The sequence below is a fragment of the Hippocampus comes genome, unplaced genomic scaffold (assembly GCF_001891065.2).
Source record: "Hippocampus comes isolate QL1 unplaced genomic scaffold, H_comes_QL1_v1.1 scaffold1, whole genome shotgun sequence".
Classification (NCBI taxonomy): Eukaryota; Metazoa; Chordata; class Actinopteri; order Syngnathiformes; family Syngnathidae; genus Hippocampus; species Hippocampus comes.
This window is the reverse complement of record NW_017805010.1, coordinates 3,846,076-3,863,082: the sequence shown is the minus strand read 5'-3', so window position 1 is coordinate 3,863,082 and position 17,007 is coordinate 3,846,076. Positions and strand designations below refer to the sequence as shown.

The 17,007-nt window shown below is 41.7% G+C and overlaps 1 protein-coding gene across 1 annotated transcript in view; it reads left to right on the top strand.

The window, feature by feature from the left end:
* agrn (agrin) overlaps positions 1-17,007 on the top strand; it is a 264,537-nt gene that overhangs the window by 65,822 nt on the left and 181,708 nt on the right. Inside the window, exon 3 of the mRNA XM_019862967.1 lies at positions 539-559. Coding sequence (XP_019718526.1) covers positions 539-559 — 21 coding nt within the window. The remainder of the gene's footprint in view (positions 1-538; positions 560-17,007) is intronic.

Below are 17,007 nucleotides of genomic sequence, written 5' to 3'. Positions count from 1 at the left end.
GGTTTGCGAGTGTGTGCGCACGTAGCGGATGTTGTTGTTTTTCATCAGGGTTCGTTCAAAGTCGCAAACGATCGCTACCCTGATCAAAAACTCTTGCAACGTTTGCAGTGGTGTGATACTCCCCCCCCGGAAGTACTTCTTCAAATTCCAAAATGCACAGCTTCGGTTGCGTTCGACCTTATGGGGGCCACTGTATGTTGTTGTTGTTTTATTGCTGTTGATGCGGAATTCTAGCTTGAGTGGAACTTTATGGGGCAGATTAGCTCCAGGTGAATTATGCTCGCAGCTGTCGAAACCAAACAACGATACCTTAAGATAAATTCAACCATTTTTTTGACCTCGTCGATTGAAACAAGTGACACACTCATGAAATGTGGCCCCACTGTACCTGTAAATCTACTTCACGCCTCATCGAAGCCATTCTCATCGTGTTCACCCTCCATCATATTTTTGGAAATGTTATTCCACTCTTTCTTCAAGCCAATGCCTAATAACTCTTGTTTCTCCCCCTGTTTTTTTTTTTTTTTGCCTACGGAAGCTCACAAGTATATCATTGCAGGTAAGAACTGGCTTTAAAATGGTCGCATAGTTCAAAGCGTTTTTCAGTCAGTGTTAATTGTGGTTAAGTTCAAGGAGACATGAAAATATTGCAGAGTTACTCAGTGGAATCTTTGTTGGTTGTTTGTGGCAGATCTAACCTTTTACTTGTGGTCGTAATCTAAAAATGCTGCATCCCTAACTTTCAGTCAAACTAGTTTATATACACCTGAGTATGCCTCAGTGTATGGTATGGACTTTAAAAACTCACACGACTTCCCGGAGAGGATAAGAGTGAGGGCAAGGTCAAAGGTCATGCGTGGCTAAGCAGTAAAGGTTTGGGTTATTGCAAAAGTTTTGGTCTCCTTGGGGATCTTATTAACTGCAACTCTGGAGGTCAAAGCCAAGCAAACAATTACCTCCAAGAAGATGAGACAATGTACCGTACGGGCTGAATTATGCGCCACCATAAAGTCAAATTGCTAAACTTGACATTGCGCATTGAAAGACTGAATCCGAATTACAATAATTTAATTTGCATTGTTGAATTTCAATCGTTACGTTTAAAAAACTGCATCTGAATTATACAATTTGAATGTGAAATTCGTATTTTTTCACATTCAGTTTTACCTGTAACAATTCAAATTGTCAATACGCGAATTCAGTTCGACAAACATCTGATACTTGAGGATGAGCAATCGACAGCAGAACCCAGATCTCCCCTTCGTCCAATCAGCATCTTCGTTTTGAGCATGTGACACAAGCGCTCCAGTAAATAAATAATGTGATCTCCTAAGCGGCTCTTCACCTTTACTATATAAAACCTTTCTTTAACCTTTGTGGTAGAAAATTAAGGATTGCAGTGCTTTGTTCACTGCCTCTGTATGTTATTGTTGAAAAGAATTGATTTCTTTAGGTCCGGCCATGTTCTTTAAAAAGCCCATGAATAGCACATTGAGCTTGCAGGTGCTTTTCTGAAAGACCGTATTACCAGTATATTGTTGCGCTTCCCCTCCAGCCTTAAGGAACAAAAAGCAGATAGTTTGGGCTGTTTCAAATGTTACGCTCTATCAACAATGCGCACAAACGGTCTTCCTTTTTTTTTTTCAGCGGACCTTCATTGGTGTAGTCACTGAACGGGAGATATTTTGTCATATACCCGCAATAACGCATCCCTCTTTCCATTTCCTTTTCACGCTTTCTTTGTTGAGCTCTCCTGCCCATTTTAGGCCACACAAGCAACACCGTTTTGTGCGCGAGTTATCTCCCGTTCTTTTTGGCATCCCATCCTCCTTGTATCCTTGAGTTAAAATTAAAGTCCGCCCAGGAGGTCCAGCCTTGGACGAGACACTTTCCCATCTATCTGGAAAGCCTCCCCCAGCAGTCAGGGCCATCCTGACCCTGTGTTTCTGCCTCTGTTCAGATAAGAGGCTAATGAAGTGACACACTCACCAAAGTTCTCAAGGATTGGATTTGTCTCTTCCATTCTTCAGCCCCTCGATGGCGGATCAGTCACATTTGGCATCGCTACCATACTCGCTCAGTTTGGGACGCATCAACAGCAGGGGCTTTATGTGCCTGACCTTCATGATAAAGCCATGCTTGATTTTGACCTCCTTTACCTTCTTGGCTCTGAGTCATTTGTTTTTCTTTGGTTGTTATTTCAAGTCCTCTGTGACAAATCTGTCAGTTATTACCAGTGTCAACTTCGTCTTGTTTGTGTCCATTTCAAAGTGTCAGGGCTTTGGAATATAAACATGTTAGTTCATGCCGTTTGGCATGTGCAAGTACTTCCTTGCAAAAGACTTACAAGTATTTATTTCCATGGACACCTGCACCAGGACTGTTTATTTCCCGCTCCACATGTCTGAGCCTGAGAGTTTATTTCCGAAAAGTGTCTTGAAGCAGATGAGCTGTCTCGAGAGCAGACGCCTCTGGCAATGTAATGTTGCTATTGAAAAAGCGCTATAATTTTAGATTTTGTTCAATCAATGCTAATCTGTTTTTTGGCAAACATTGTGGGGGGGACATACATTTGACCATATCATAGTCATCGAAAAACGGTCTTGAATAAAGACCATATTTCGGAGCAAAGCCACCCAAGCATTCTATGACTGTATATATATATATATATATATATATATATATATATATATATATAAAATATATACATCGTATTTGTTAAACCATACATGACATTTTTTGAGGGTGATGCACTTAACAGACAGTATTCACTTTTGTGGTTGCAATTAATTTCTCGTAAGTCATTTTGATAAAAACGTATTTTACTTAAGAAAAGAAATTCAATGGGACCCTGGTCGGCACTGATTTGTTTGCATTTGGAGTCGCCGGAATTTTTTTTCCTGCATCAAAAATAATGATACTAAACCCCCTTCCATAATCTCCAACACTCACAAATATTTGTTAAAATGGTGCTCAAAGGCGGCGTTGCCTGGAGGACCATTGGGGTTGCAAAGGGGGACGAGGGTTGGGCGTGGTCTACCTGTGACGACGACGTAAATCATTCCTATACTACGACAAGCTACGCTAAATAAACTAACTACATGCTATGATAATAAATCACGAAGATGAAAATTGACATCAAGATGTTTGCAAACGCTACTGTTCCAACTCCAACTCACTACAGCGGCGTATACGAGACGGAGCTGCTTGTAGAGAGGGGTTCGGACTTTTTTAAATGCTGAGATTGGTCTTTCTTTCAGAATTAAAAAAAACCCCACTGAATAAATAAACAAACAAACAAATGAAAAGTCTTTCCGACATAACCTCAGTGATTCACTTAAGACGATTGTCGCCCAGGGGCATGTTTATTGAGTTGCTGCGGTTGTCTTTCTTCACTGTATCTGATGTTAAATGCTTCAGTTTCTCTCTCTCTCCTTCAGACCGTATAACAAACGAATGCACGTTTTCCCTAAATACAGACAACACCGGTACAATAAGGCGTTAGGACTTTTCATTCCAACCCCCATGTAAAATTCTTATCTGCAAGGTCTCATCAAACTTGGTGAAATATTCCTGCAATGTCTGCTCATGCCTCCGACTGGCCTTGACCCGCCACATGTCCAACACAGTTTCTTAAACTAATCGGCATACTTAATTTTAAATATTTTATTTCAAAAAAAGTGCTTTGTGTTTACTGTAAATGAAATTATTTCAGTCTCTCGCTTTACCACACTGGAAAGCCAGAAAATGCTCAGCATTGTAATGTAGCACATCAAATGATGTACTGGTACTTCCATTTTATGTCTTACTGTGTGAATTGTGCAGACTCAGGCATCCAAATTGAAGGTCTCTCAAAGGATTAAAAGCTCTTTGCGTAATTGGGAAGGCTGGAGCTCTTTTCCCAACAGTCTTTGCAACGTTCTCTTCTCTTAGAAACTGCTGCCATCTCTTGGCAAGATGCATATCCTGTACTCCATTTACAATGTGTGAGCAGACACTGCCTGCTGAGAAAAACCAGGAGGAATTGTAAAAAAAAAATATTTGTCAATTATCCTTGTCCATTTTCAAATCTTCTTTCTCCGGTTGAGGGTTCGGGGGGAGCTGAAGCTTAGCCCAGCTGACTTTTGGTCAAATGGCAGACTCCTCCCTGGACTTGCTGTCACTGAATCATGCAGAAACACACTCATTCATTTGGGCCCTCGAGTTTTCTTGTGTTTTATGTTTACCTATTTTTTATGACGTTAACAACCCTAATTAACATAATATACAGTATTTAACATCTTTGTTGAAAAAAAAAACAACTCATATTCTATTTTGGGAGGATGCAATTTGAGTGAGTAAATTAAAAGTGAAGTGGAATTCATCCTCTAAAGTCCTCTAAAGTCGGTTGGTAGTCGGTTGGTCCTTGAGATAATCAACATTTTTTAACGCGTACAAAAAAAAGAGAGGTAGTGGCGACCAGTTGCAATACCAAGAGGGACCACTAGGAGAGGCTCTTGCTCCAGCACGAAGGTGAAAGTGCTCTGCTGAGAAGTTCACATCAACTATGAACTCCGCGGGCACACACACACACACGCACACACACACACACACACACACACACACACACACACACACACACACTGGAGTGAACAAGTCAAGAGTAATAGTTTTGAAATTGTTTTCCAACATTATTGTTTTCTTTCTTTTTGGCTAAGAATTAGTTTGTTTAATTAATTCATGAAAGCAATATCATCCTGACATTACATGAGAGGTCAGAAGACGCATTTTTCCCTTTTGTGTTCGGGATAGGGTCATCAGGTCTCATGATTGCATTGAATTATTCACATCAGTATCATTGTCCTGCCTGGTTGGAGCTAAAGATTTGTGTTTGCTTTAGCGTCAGTCCTGAGTTTCCAACACACGCGTACTTACTGAGAGATGCTGAGTCATCATGCCCCTCTGTTCGAGAGGGTGGCTCAACAAGAGTGTGTAAATTCCCATATAAACGGCTGTGATTAAGCATCACGGTATTACCAAGTAGAAAGCCATTTCATGTCACTATTTTTGTTTTTTATTTTTTTTGGTGGGGAACAAGCAACACTCATCCTCCATCAGTTGCTGCCACAAGGACATCACATTATTATTCACTCACATACTTGGCACATGACAAACAACCCAGAATGTGTTTTCATTGAGCTATTTCAGGTTTAATTATGATTTTTTTTTTTTTTATATTTATTTTTTTTTATCTAACATCTGGTCGTTGGATAGTGAGTGATGAGCATGGGGGACTGAGTGGAAAGGGTCTCTGGGAATTGACATAAGTCTTTATTAGCCCATTATACACATGCACGATCATTAAAAGGGAGCAATTGGGGAGGCAGAACTCTAAAAAGGAGAGCGGTGGTTCATGCTCATTCATATTTAATATGTCATTTGAGCCGCGTAGTGTGGAATCTTCATCGCTCGGGTGCACCTCTGGGGTTATTATATAGACAAGGGCGTTGTCTCCCATTCTAATCCTGTGGTCTGTGTGTGTGGGGGGGGCACTGTTGTGCACTGACATTTTATTTATTTATTTTGCCATTTGGCATACTGCAGTCAGTGGATCATTCATTCAATTCATATCGAAAAAGCACAAAAACGTCAAAGTCTTAATTTTTGACAATTCTTGATGTTGCTTTTTTTTTCTTAGATTTGTTCCTGCTTGTATTTGGAGGGTGTGTGACTGGTACATGTGTTCATTGAATAGAAACTTTGACTGTGGATGGTATGTTCAACAATGACTTCTTGGCCATGAGTTTTATATGCTATGATGTCAAACTAATGATCTTTTTTTTTTTTTTTTTTTTTTTTTAATTGTTCAAACAGATAGTGAAATTGGGGGTTGTCCGCTGTCACTTTGTCGGCCACGCGCAAAACTGTCCACTGTTGGCTGCAAGACAGAGAAAAAAACAATATGTGACCATGTCAGTATTCTTTGGTTTCTGCGATTCAGTGAAGCAACATTTATTGCGAGGGCATTTGACACACTTATATTAGTAAGCCCCCAGTGTGCCAACTCTATGCTGGTGGGAATGAAACCCACATCTGGCTTTTGCTTTCTCTGTTCACAAAGTTGGCAAAATAGGATGAAACAATGTACAGCTACTCACATGGTAGGTCATGGCAGACTTCGCCCGGTGCACACGTTGAGACGTGACGAACACATCGTCCTCCAGGTTGTGGAATACAGGCACGACATTGCAGAGCTTCACCTGACGGGTAGAGTTTGATAAATTGAAATGATATTTTTCCTTTTGGCTTTTCCCATTCGGAGTCACCGCGGCATGCCATCCTTTTCCATCAGTTTGTCTTGCGCATCCTCCTCTCTCACACCAACTGTCCTGGTTTGGCTTTTGACTCCGCATGAGACTTGATTTTGAGTTTGACTGTTTTTGTGTTTTCTTCTGTGTTTGTTATTGGATTTGTTTTACTGTTCGTTGCTGTATGATTTGTTTTTGTGTTGTTTGCGGTATTATTTTTTTTTTTTTTTTTTTGCTCCATGTGCAGCACTTTGTATACAGCGGTGGTTGTTTTAAAGCAGGGGTGCCCAAACTTTAAAGACAACCTCCATTTCTCCTCAGTCTTCTACCAACAGATCCTGTCCTGAGAATGTGACCCAACCAGCTAATTCGGCTCTCTCTAACCTTTTCCCCCCCCAAAGCATCTGACCTCGGCTGTCTCTCTGATGGACTCATTTCTGATCCAATCCATCCTGGCGACTCTGAAAGAAAAATTCTACTTCCTGTTGTTTCTTCACTGCAACTGTCTCTTGTTTGCACATCATGGCCAGCCTCGCCAGTGTTTTAGAAACTTTCCCCGTCATTCTGACAAGAGACTCTTTCTTCTACCACAACGGGGACGATAACACTTCATTCTTGTGGTCATGGTTGTTGTTACTCATGCTAAGGTTATCGTGGGTGGGAAAAAGTGTTCTTGTTGAATTATGATTTATTGCAGTTTTCTTTCTTGTGGAATTGTGGCTTCTCGATATTTAGTCTCATGAAATGTAACCCCCCCCCTTGTAATACTGCAGCTCCTTTCTCGCAAAATGATGACATCTCTTTTGATATTGCAGATTTATTCTCGTGAAATTGCAGCTTGTTGTAATTCGTAGTATTCTCTTGCAATACAGTTACAAACCTTCTCTGATCATCGTATAATTTGATACTCTTGAAATGATGACTTGTATTAAGACTCTCTACTCCATAGAATAAACTAGGCTGTCTGAAAGGAAAACACTCACCGGCTGTGACCAGTGCGACGGCGCAGAAAGCCAAGATCAACCACTTCATTGTCACGTTCACCACACTAGCCTGTCGTCGACTCGTCGCTTTTCGCTTCTTCCACTCAATGATCACTTCAGTCCAAAGTGTTCTTTTATACATTGGTTGCTCTTGTTTGCTTGTTGTCTTTTACAGACTTGCCCCTCGTCCAAATATGTATCTATATGATTACTCATATAGATACATATTTGACTCCCCCACCTTGACTCGAGGCATTTGTCAGCCTCCAGTCACGCTGCCCCAGTATTGCATGAATTTTCGTCACGATTTAATGCACAGGTGTCAAAGTCCGGACCTCAAGGGCCCGTCCGTCTCCTGCATGTTTTCCATGTCTCCCTGCTGCAGCACACCTGATTCAAATGATCAGGATAATTTTCAGGCTCCTATAGAGCTTGCTGATGAGCTGATCATTTGGATCAGGAGGTGTGTACGTGTACAAATACGCAATTCGGCGTCATTGTGTCTGTCAAACGACATTTTATTTTAAAGCAAACATGTTTGATATTTTATACTCATGTGCATGTTCCTTGAATGTAAATGTAAGATCTGTAAACGCGTTTTTCCATATTTTTGTTCGAGACTTAGCTGCTTCAGAGCCTGAGGATGTAAGCAATATGACCTTAGTCATATCATGGTATTTAACGGCATCCGCCTTCGCAGTGACTGGGAGGGTAAAATAGTCACAAATTAAACAAATAAAAATAACACCCATCCATCCATCCATCTTGTAATCCGTTTCTCCTCACAAAGGTCGCGGGGGGTGCTGGAGCCTATCCCAGCTGCCTTCGGGCAGTAGGAAAGGGACACCCTGAACCGGTTGCCAGCCAATCGCAGGGTACACAGAGACGAACAACCAACCGCCCTCACACTCATACCGAGCGACAATTTAGAGTGTTCCATTAACCTGTGACACGTTTTTGGAATGTGCGAGGAAACCGGAGTACCCGGAGAAAACCCACGCAGGCACGGGGAGAACATGCAAACTCCACACAGCAGTGCCGGAGTCGAACTCTGTACCTCTTCACTGTGAGGCCTTTGCTCTAAATAGTCAACTACCATGCCACCTAAAAATATCATGGAACTATTTCTGAAGGGGTTATCTAAATGGGAAAAGTAATTTCCTGAATTTAAGAACGTACCATGTTTATTCCCTCTGCTTTTCATTCAACTTTAGCCAAAGATACAAATCCGTATGTACTGTACACACAGTGGCCGCTTCACCTTATTAGCCGCAGCGCGCCATGTTTTAAAATGGGATACAGTCAAACCTCGGTTTTCGAACATCTCTGTTCTTGACCAAATCGGTTTTCGACCAAAAATTTTGAGTTTTTTATGCCTCGGATTACGACTGAAAATTGGTTCTCGACCAAACTGAGCGCACTTGAATGCGCCACTTGACTCCTCTCGCCTTCCTTACACGAGGAAATTATGCTTCCTCGGCTAGTCGAGGAAGTGACGCTTCCTTGTGTAGCATTCCATTGTGAGCAGACGTGTTCAAATCGAAAACAAATCGGTTTTCGAACAGCCTTCTGGAACAGATTATGGTCGAAAACCGAGGTATGACTGTATTTGCCAAGAAAAAAATCCCAAAAACTTTTAATTACCTTAAACACCGGTAAACGTTTTGTTCCAAACAATGCAGAACTCTGAAAGACAACAAAAAATTGAATCCAAATGTATTGAACTTAAAAATTAAATCCAACTGAGCTGTAATAAATGACACAACTGGCATAAAAAAACACAAACAAAGAAACAAACAAAAATCATTGTAGTGTCATGCACAGTTTGAACATTTAATTCAGTCATTCTTCATTCCACTAGTGCTATGTTGATAATCACCAATTTGCGGTCTCCAGTGAATCCAGCATGCGTTTTTTTTTCAGTCTTGATGATATATACTGTATTTGCATCAATTTTGTAATGAGCGTCATTGAAGACTTAAATCTTTTATCAAGTTCACGATTCAAACTCATGTGGCGATACTCAGGCCCTTTTCACAAATATGTACTTTTCCATACACCCAAATAATTATTATTGCTCAGAGGCCAGAGGATTGTGTGTGTGTGTGTGTGTGTGTGTGTGTGTGTGTGTGTGTGTGTGTGTGCGCGTGCGCATGTGAGTGTGTGTTTGATGGAGGTTTACAGTATCTAGGTGATGCTAATATGATGTCAGTTACCCATGATTGCTTCTACTGTAGTGATAATAGGACGGCGTGTGTAAAAGAAAGTAAATAAGAATTGGGGTATCGCGTGTGCGTGTGCGCGTGTGCGTGTGCGTGCGTGTGCGTGTGTGTGCGTGTGTGTGTGTGTGTGTGTGTGTGTGTGTGTGTGCGTGTGTGCGCGTGCGCGTGTTGACCATGCTCAGATTAAGAGGCCACTGTCTGACCCAGAATATGTACCATCCCTCCCCCACTTGCTCCTTCACTAAATGCCCCCAACTGTCATCCTCATTTTGTGGTTTGGACGGACAAGCTCGGGGGACAGGCTTGGGGTGAGCTCCCCATTAGCAGCAAAAATAAAATCTATATCGAGATGGCAGCCAATCAAAGTCTTTCCCCTTCAATGAAGTTGTGGAGCTACGGAGATGCATATATTCTAGTTTAAAGGGTAGCTTTGAAAAATGGCTGCATGTTGATACTGATAAGAACCTGAAGATGAGATGATAAGCATGCATTGATGACTGCTCCTATTCCTGCCCAGAGATTTGTATTTAATTGAAGGATAATCCTGATCCTCCACATCCAAGTGCTGCCCTCCCCCGTTTATCCGACGGCGTTGATCCCACTCCCCTCCTCCATTCCCCATCCACGGAGCAGACTTGCCCTGGATCCTCTCTGCTGGCCCCAATTCGCTCGTGCGTACAGTCCACGCAAAAGGCGATGATGACCTGCTCGGGGGGGCGGATGGTCTGCTTTGTTTGAATTCAGGCCACACCCAGTGCCGAGAACCTGTTTTTGTGTTGCTGCTCTGATGGCGGGGTTGGGGGCTCAAGGCCTTGTTAAGCTTACGCAAACACCATTCGCAAGTCACTGCATGATCCACGACACTAAGCACATTACAAGTATGTGATATTGCATATGCATGGACTACACTGGAACCTTTAAGGGCGAACACTATTTGAGTGCACTTACCATTCTTTCGTTTTGAAACCATTTTACATCTTCAAATTCTGTTATACAAGTGTAAAAATAAGGCCAACTCGTGTTTAGCATATCTGCCTCAAATTTCTGCTTGCGTGGGTCCAGCTACACCTCCCACATTCCCCCAAAATGCATCTTAGGTTCATTAAAGACTCAAAACACTCCAAAGATGCGACTATGAGTGTAAATTATTTCCTCAACTGTGACTCTAAATAGGATAAGCGGTCGAGGAAATGGATGGATCAATTTAATGAGTGCATGAAAACGAGGGATGTTTGATACCACTTTTTTTCAGACCGATACCAGTATGAGTAGTCATCCTTGACTACCCACCGATACCAAGTATCGATACCGCCAGTACTTATGATGCATGAAATTGAAATTAACACAATGAGAGCTAATTGTGAATAAAATGCTCTCGTAACAAGTGCCACACTAAGTGGAGTCTTACTTCATTGATCGATAAGTCTTCTTCTCCTACCACTCCTTGATGAGGTCACTTCTGGCTTTGGAAAACCTGTGGAGAAAAGGAAAAAAAACCCTTCTGAAAATTTGGGTTGAAATTTAAACAGAACAACCAACCTCCAGTGGACAGGTTCCACAATACAGGTATATACTAAATGAAGTTTAAAATACCCCCCAAAGCTCCTCATTTCAGTCTGTCCATTGCCTTTAAAGTCAACCCAGTTACACAGAGTGTGATCTTCCTCCCTCTTTTTTTTTTTTTATTTTATTTTATTTAATGCAATGACTTACCATCTTTGGCAGTGAAGGGTTTGGATTTTGACACGTTGGATTTCATGCAGCGACAAGGAGTCTCATTTGTGACACAGGTGGGCACATAACCACGCAACATATGGTGCTGTAATGAAACCACTGTGCATACCCAACGTACAGCGCGTAAGAAACAACACGTGTGGGAAGCAGCATCGAAAAGCCATTAATGGCCTGGATTTCACTGAATACAGACGAGGTGTCGAAAAATGACACACAGAAAGAAAAAAAAAACCTTTACAATTCAAGCGATGTCCTTTATCAGTTCAAAAATGCACAATTCATGGTTTTTTTCACAAATCATTGATTTTTTTTTTTTAAAAATTTGTTTTCCTGGCAATAGATTTTTTTCCCCCTTGGATTTAATTAATCCGCTCCTGCATCAATCTTGCACCATCATGAAACTTTAACGTTGTTTGCGAATTTTTTCAGTAAATGGCATACATGTGAGAACATTTCAAGAAGTTATCAAAGTCAAAAAACAAGCACACCATTCTTCTAACACAACAACAACAACAACAACAACAACAAAGCAGTTTTTTTTAACTCTTTATGAAATGTGATGTGGTTAGCGCGTTGACCTCACAGTGCAGAGGTAGTGGGTTCGATCCCGGCTCCGGCCTCCCTGTGTGGAGTTTGCATGTTCTCCCCGTGCCTGCGTGGATTTTCTCCGGGTACTCCGGTTTCCTCCCACATTCCAAAAACATGCACGGCAGGCTGATTGAACACTCTAAATTGTCCCTAGGTGTGAGTGTGAGCACAGATGGTTGTTCGTCTCTGTGTGCCCTGCGATTGGCTGGCGACCGGTTCAGGGTGTCCCCCGCCTACTGCCCGAAGACAACTGGGATAGGCTCCAGCACCCCCCGCGACCCTTGTGAGGATAAAGCGGATCGGAAAATGGATGGATGAAGAAAATGTTCCCACTCAAACCTGTGTGACTTTGCAGGTTCTGTCGGCTTTATTTTGACACAAAAACATTTTCACAGCATATTAAAGTGGCTCGGGGTTTAGCGTTGGGACATCATTTTAAAAACATGAATTGGATAATTAAAAAAAGCAAAAATGTAAATTGTCTTCTCAGTACAATACCCGACCTCACATTGGAACTCCAAGCACACGCCTTTGAGAATAGGCAAATGAAATTCAATTAATTTATGATCTGATTGTACCTAGTGGCAAACCCTGGCAGTTTCTCATTAAAAACATCAACAAGAACGAAAAACACAGGTATTATTGTTCCCTAATTGATAAGATAAGCAAGCCATTATGGGATTTATTCGCCACCACCTTCAGTGTTCACCTCCAGTCTTTTCCTCCTTGTCACATTACACTAATCCATCCCTGGCTTCCGTAATGGAGTGCACGTAACAAGGCATTTTCAGAACACCGCTTAAGTCATTTTGTGTACACCGGGTTAAAAAAAAAAAAAAAAATCTAAAATGCAGTGCCGAGAGTGGGAGCTTGAATGTGAACGTCTGACTGTTTAAAATTAGATTATTTGGACACGCTTGTGACGTCAATAGGCTGACCGGAGAACTGGAAGACTTGTGAAGGTCTGGTTAAGAAGAATGAGACGTCTTGCTCGGGAAATGAGTAATGCAAGTATGACGGGGGACGGGGGGCTCTGTCGCAGAGGTCCATTAGCCTAATTGGCACTTTCGGGCACTTAATTGGTGAGTCGGGGAGCTTGGGGAAAATAAACAGTAAAGAAAAAGAGGCTCCCAAAGTGTTTGTGTGGAATGACAGAGTGCATCGTTTTAGAGGCGGATAGAGCATCATCTCATTTGCATAAAGCATTAAACATTTACACTGACCTACAAATGCTGACAGCCTCCTTTCACTCACAACCATTTCTTATCTCTGTGTTTCATATCTCATGCTGTCATTTTCCTCTCACCGCACACCGACTGTACATAGAAAATTCCATCATTTTTTTTTTTTCCCAGCACAAATGGCAAACCTAATGTTGCTGGTGTTTCCCTTTAGTGAAACACTTCACTTGCTAGTTTTTTATCACGTGCCTTGTGGTGCTGGAACAAAGTTGGTCCTTGGCGAGGATCATTTATTTGCTCTCCTGTCCTGTCAATTTTCTTTCAAATGGAGTAGCAATTTTTTTTATAGAGATCTGTCAAAGAATACTTTCATTTTGACAGTGTTCTTATATTTTTTGACATACAGTCTGTGTAACACAGAAGATGCACAGAAAGTGACACGTATTAAAACATAGAATCAAGGAGACAAAAACGTGTCTGCTATCTTGTTTGATGTAGTTGTCATCACCCATAAAGCACAGGTGTCAAAGTCAAGGCCCGAGGGCCAGATCTGGCACACCACGTCATTTTATGTGGCCCGCGAAAGCAAATCAAGCATGTCAAGTTCTATGATGCTTGCTTAAGTCTGAACCAAAATGTCAAATTGTTACATGAAATCCACAATAACAGTCATTATTCTTCACTTCTGATTTTAAAACGAGTTATCCATCAATTTGTCGTGCGCTGTGTATGTAATATGGGGAGGGTATTCAACATTTATATGGTTTCCCAAAATTCATAACAACCCTCCAAGGCAAACCGTAACTACAATGTGGCCCGCGACAAAAATGAGTTTGACACCCCTGCCATAAAGGTTTGTGAATCTGGATCCACACCGAAACGTGATTTTTATCATCATCAAACAGCCCTGTTAATAACTTTAATTTTAGAACCCAACTGTGCTGTTAAAAACCAGAACCATATTTCTTTACTTGTTAGCATTCAGCTGATAATTAGGTGATTGGCGCGATTCCTGATCGCTTCATTGGATTGGGGTTTGATATTGTTGTCAGTAGGGTCTGTGTGGGAAAACTTTAGAGGCTGATGAAAGAGGGAAATCGAACAAGGAACCCGCAACCTTCGTTCGACTGCAACAGACGTGATGAAAATTGATTTTCCAGTGATTATTTTGTGTGCACTTGGGTTTGGAAGAAAAATGTTTTTCGTCCTCCAGACACTTATGTCCTCTGTCTGCCGTGCTTTAAGTGTCAATTTCAATATTATTATTGAGTGTTTTCATGGACCTCACCTCGCAACTTCCCATCTACTTTCTCTGCTTGTAACCTTTGTGCTAACTGTGGAGTGAGTAAAGTACAACATAGAAATGACAAGAGAATGCCTTTAAAGGACACACCTACAAATGGATTAATGTCAACCGGTCTGTACTTGTTCAGGACTTGGAGGTCATCCGTTTTGCTTATTCTTTAGAGGAAGACCGGTATCTTAAATGCTACATTGTGGTTTATTGACGGCAGAAGAGCAGACGGTCGATGAGTCAACATTATTGACTTGGGGACCGATATAAGACTGAGCAAAGATAAACTTTGCTAAGGAAGATGAGTTCCCCGGCTATTTGGGTTTAAATGGCTTTGTTGTACTGTGAGCCAAGGTCAGACCTTCTGCTTTCACTTTCATAGGCTGGATTTACACGACATGGTTTGGGTGACACAATAATGATTTATTTATTTATTTATTTTTGCTCCCAAGTGGCACAATTCCGACATGGGTCACGGTAGCAAGGAAAGAAGAAAACAAAAAGGCAGATGAATTACATACTCTTGGGTCTGAATATAGAAAAAGCTGGAAAAAAAAAATCTGCAAGAAATCAGACAAGTGACCAAAAATGGCGCCGGTGCAGTTGATTGCAGATGAGTGGTCTATGCTCCCTCTAGAGCTGCCGAGACATCTTAATGCCATTATTGGTATGCATTTGGGGTGGACAAAATATCGAACATGTTGTGCATATTGAAACGAGTGTGCGTATGTTTGGCTTGGAAATCCGACGTGAAGTTTCAGCATTACATTAGCATACATTAAACTCTTCGCTAAAATGAAACCCACCCCCCTAACATGGAGTTGTGCAACCAGACACAGATGGAGCGACATCTTCTACGCGATGTTTTACCTGTTTTCATGTTAAAAAAAACAAAAACAAAAACAAACAACACAAAAACTAAACTAACATCGCTAAATATAACGCCGATATGAGGGGGTATAATCATCAATCCGTGATGTCCAGATGAAGTAAAATGCTACCTACTAAGTACTTTTTTAAAAATCACAAGAATAATGTGGATTTGAACTGCAATCGTTGATAATAATATCGCTGAAAAGCTGCTGTTGTTTTTTAGGAGGCAAAAAAAAAATTTGATCTGTGTTTATTTTTTGCTGCCTTAAGCTGAATAAGAATATACAGCAATATGATTGCCTCACAGTTTGAAAGTCCGGGGTTCAAATCTTGGCTGCGGGCTTTACTGTATGAAGTGTTCATTTTCTTTCCATGCTTACTTGTTTTTTTCCTCCCACAAGTTGCATGCTAGTTTAGGATTAAATTGGCCAAAAGTGTGAATCGTTTTTTGTGATTGGCCGGCAATCAAGCCATGGTGTAACCCGCCTTTCATCAACTCAGCTGGAATAGACTCCACCTCATCTGTGATCCAAATGAGGAGAGACACAACAGACACTGTATGGGGAAAAAAATAATGTTGCTATCCATGGTGCTGAAACTGCCTCATTTTTCTTATTTTGTGTAATTGGTCAATTGAAATGTGTTGTTTCCTGCATGCTCACCACTGGTAATGTAAGTGGAAAAGTAGGCCGACAACAGGAAGCTTTGTTTGGAAAGCACCTTGCATACAAGTGATTTTATGCTGAACCCTTCCATGCACCTTATAACCTGATTACATGGTCAGCTGTCCACTGAAGTAACCGCTATCCCTCAAAGGGTTAATGACTATTGACAAAACCGAGTGAGGCAACCAAAAATACTCTCTTAAAATGCCATGTACTGCATATCTGCCTGTGCATACAGTAGGTACTATTTTTCTGACATCCATCTGTTCTGTCTTTCTCATGCATGGTACCACCTTTCTTGAATTTAAACGCACTTTCATTGTCATGTAAATTAGGGCCATAAAAGCATTCTAAGTGAATGGAAGTGTGAATTAAAGCTAAAACGCAGTTCTTGCGCTATTTGAAAAAAAAAAAAAAAAAAAAATTAAAGCCGGGTGGTGGCTGTCTGCCGTCCGGAATGATGGCCCATGACGGGCCAATCAAGTGAGCTATTGAGCGCCTGCTTCATTTGTTGCTGTGGTGAGTCAAGACAGACGATCTGGTCTCAGGTCCTCAGGGAGCCACTGGGCACTGTGGGGGCTTGTAAGGGTCACATGGTAAAGATCTGGTTTAGATCAAGCGGTGAAGGGTGTATGTGGGGACGGGGCGGGGGCTGGGGGGTGTGGGGTTGTAAGTGGAAACCTGAGAGGATGACGACTGGGAGGACAATTGGAGTGTGTGAAGAGAGGTCTGACATATTCCTCCAGTTTTGGATGCTTGGCGTCGTGTTCCAGCATGGCATACTTATAATTCCACTTGTGGTGAAATGGCTTGCAGGTGTTGAAATGGAAATGAAATGAGTGTCAGAAGAGGTGTTCCGGCTCGCTTTGTAGAAAAAACACAGTGAGCAAAATTGTGGAACGTACTCCCACAAATTGCTGGGAGCAGACCATTGCTCGCACTCTTCTCCTTTTCTCTCTCTCTCTCTCCACTCTTGTTTCACCGACTCAATTTTTCTCCTCCGTCTTTGCCTCCTCGTCTTCGGGATGGTTTTCAAAATGAAATCTCACAAATCATCATTTTTTCTCGGCGGTGTTTTCTCCATACGAGTTGTTGTCGTGGCAACGGGGCAATAATTCATCCCCCCCGCTGTCTTGTAAAGATCATGGATGCATGGATTGGGCCTGACTTGTGAGAGGTG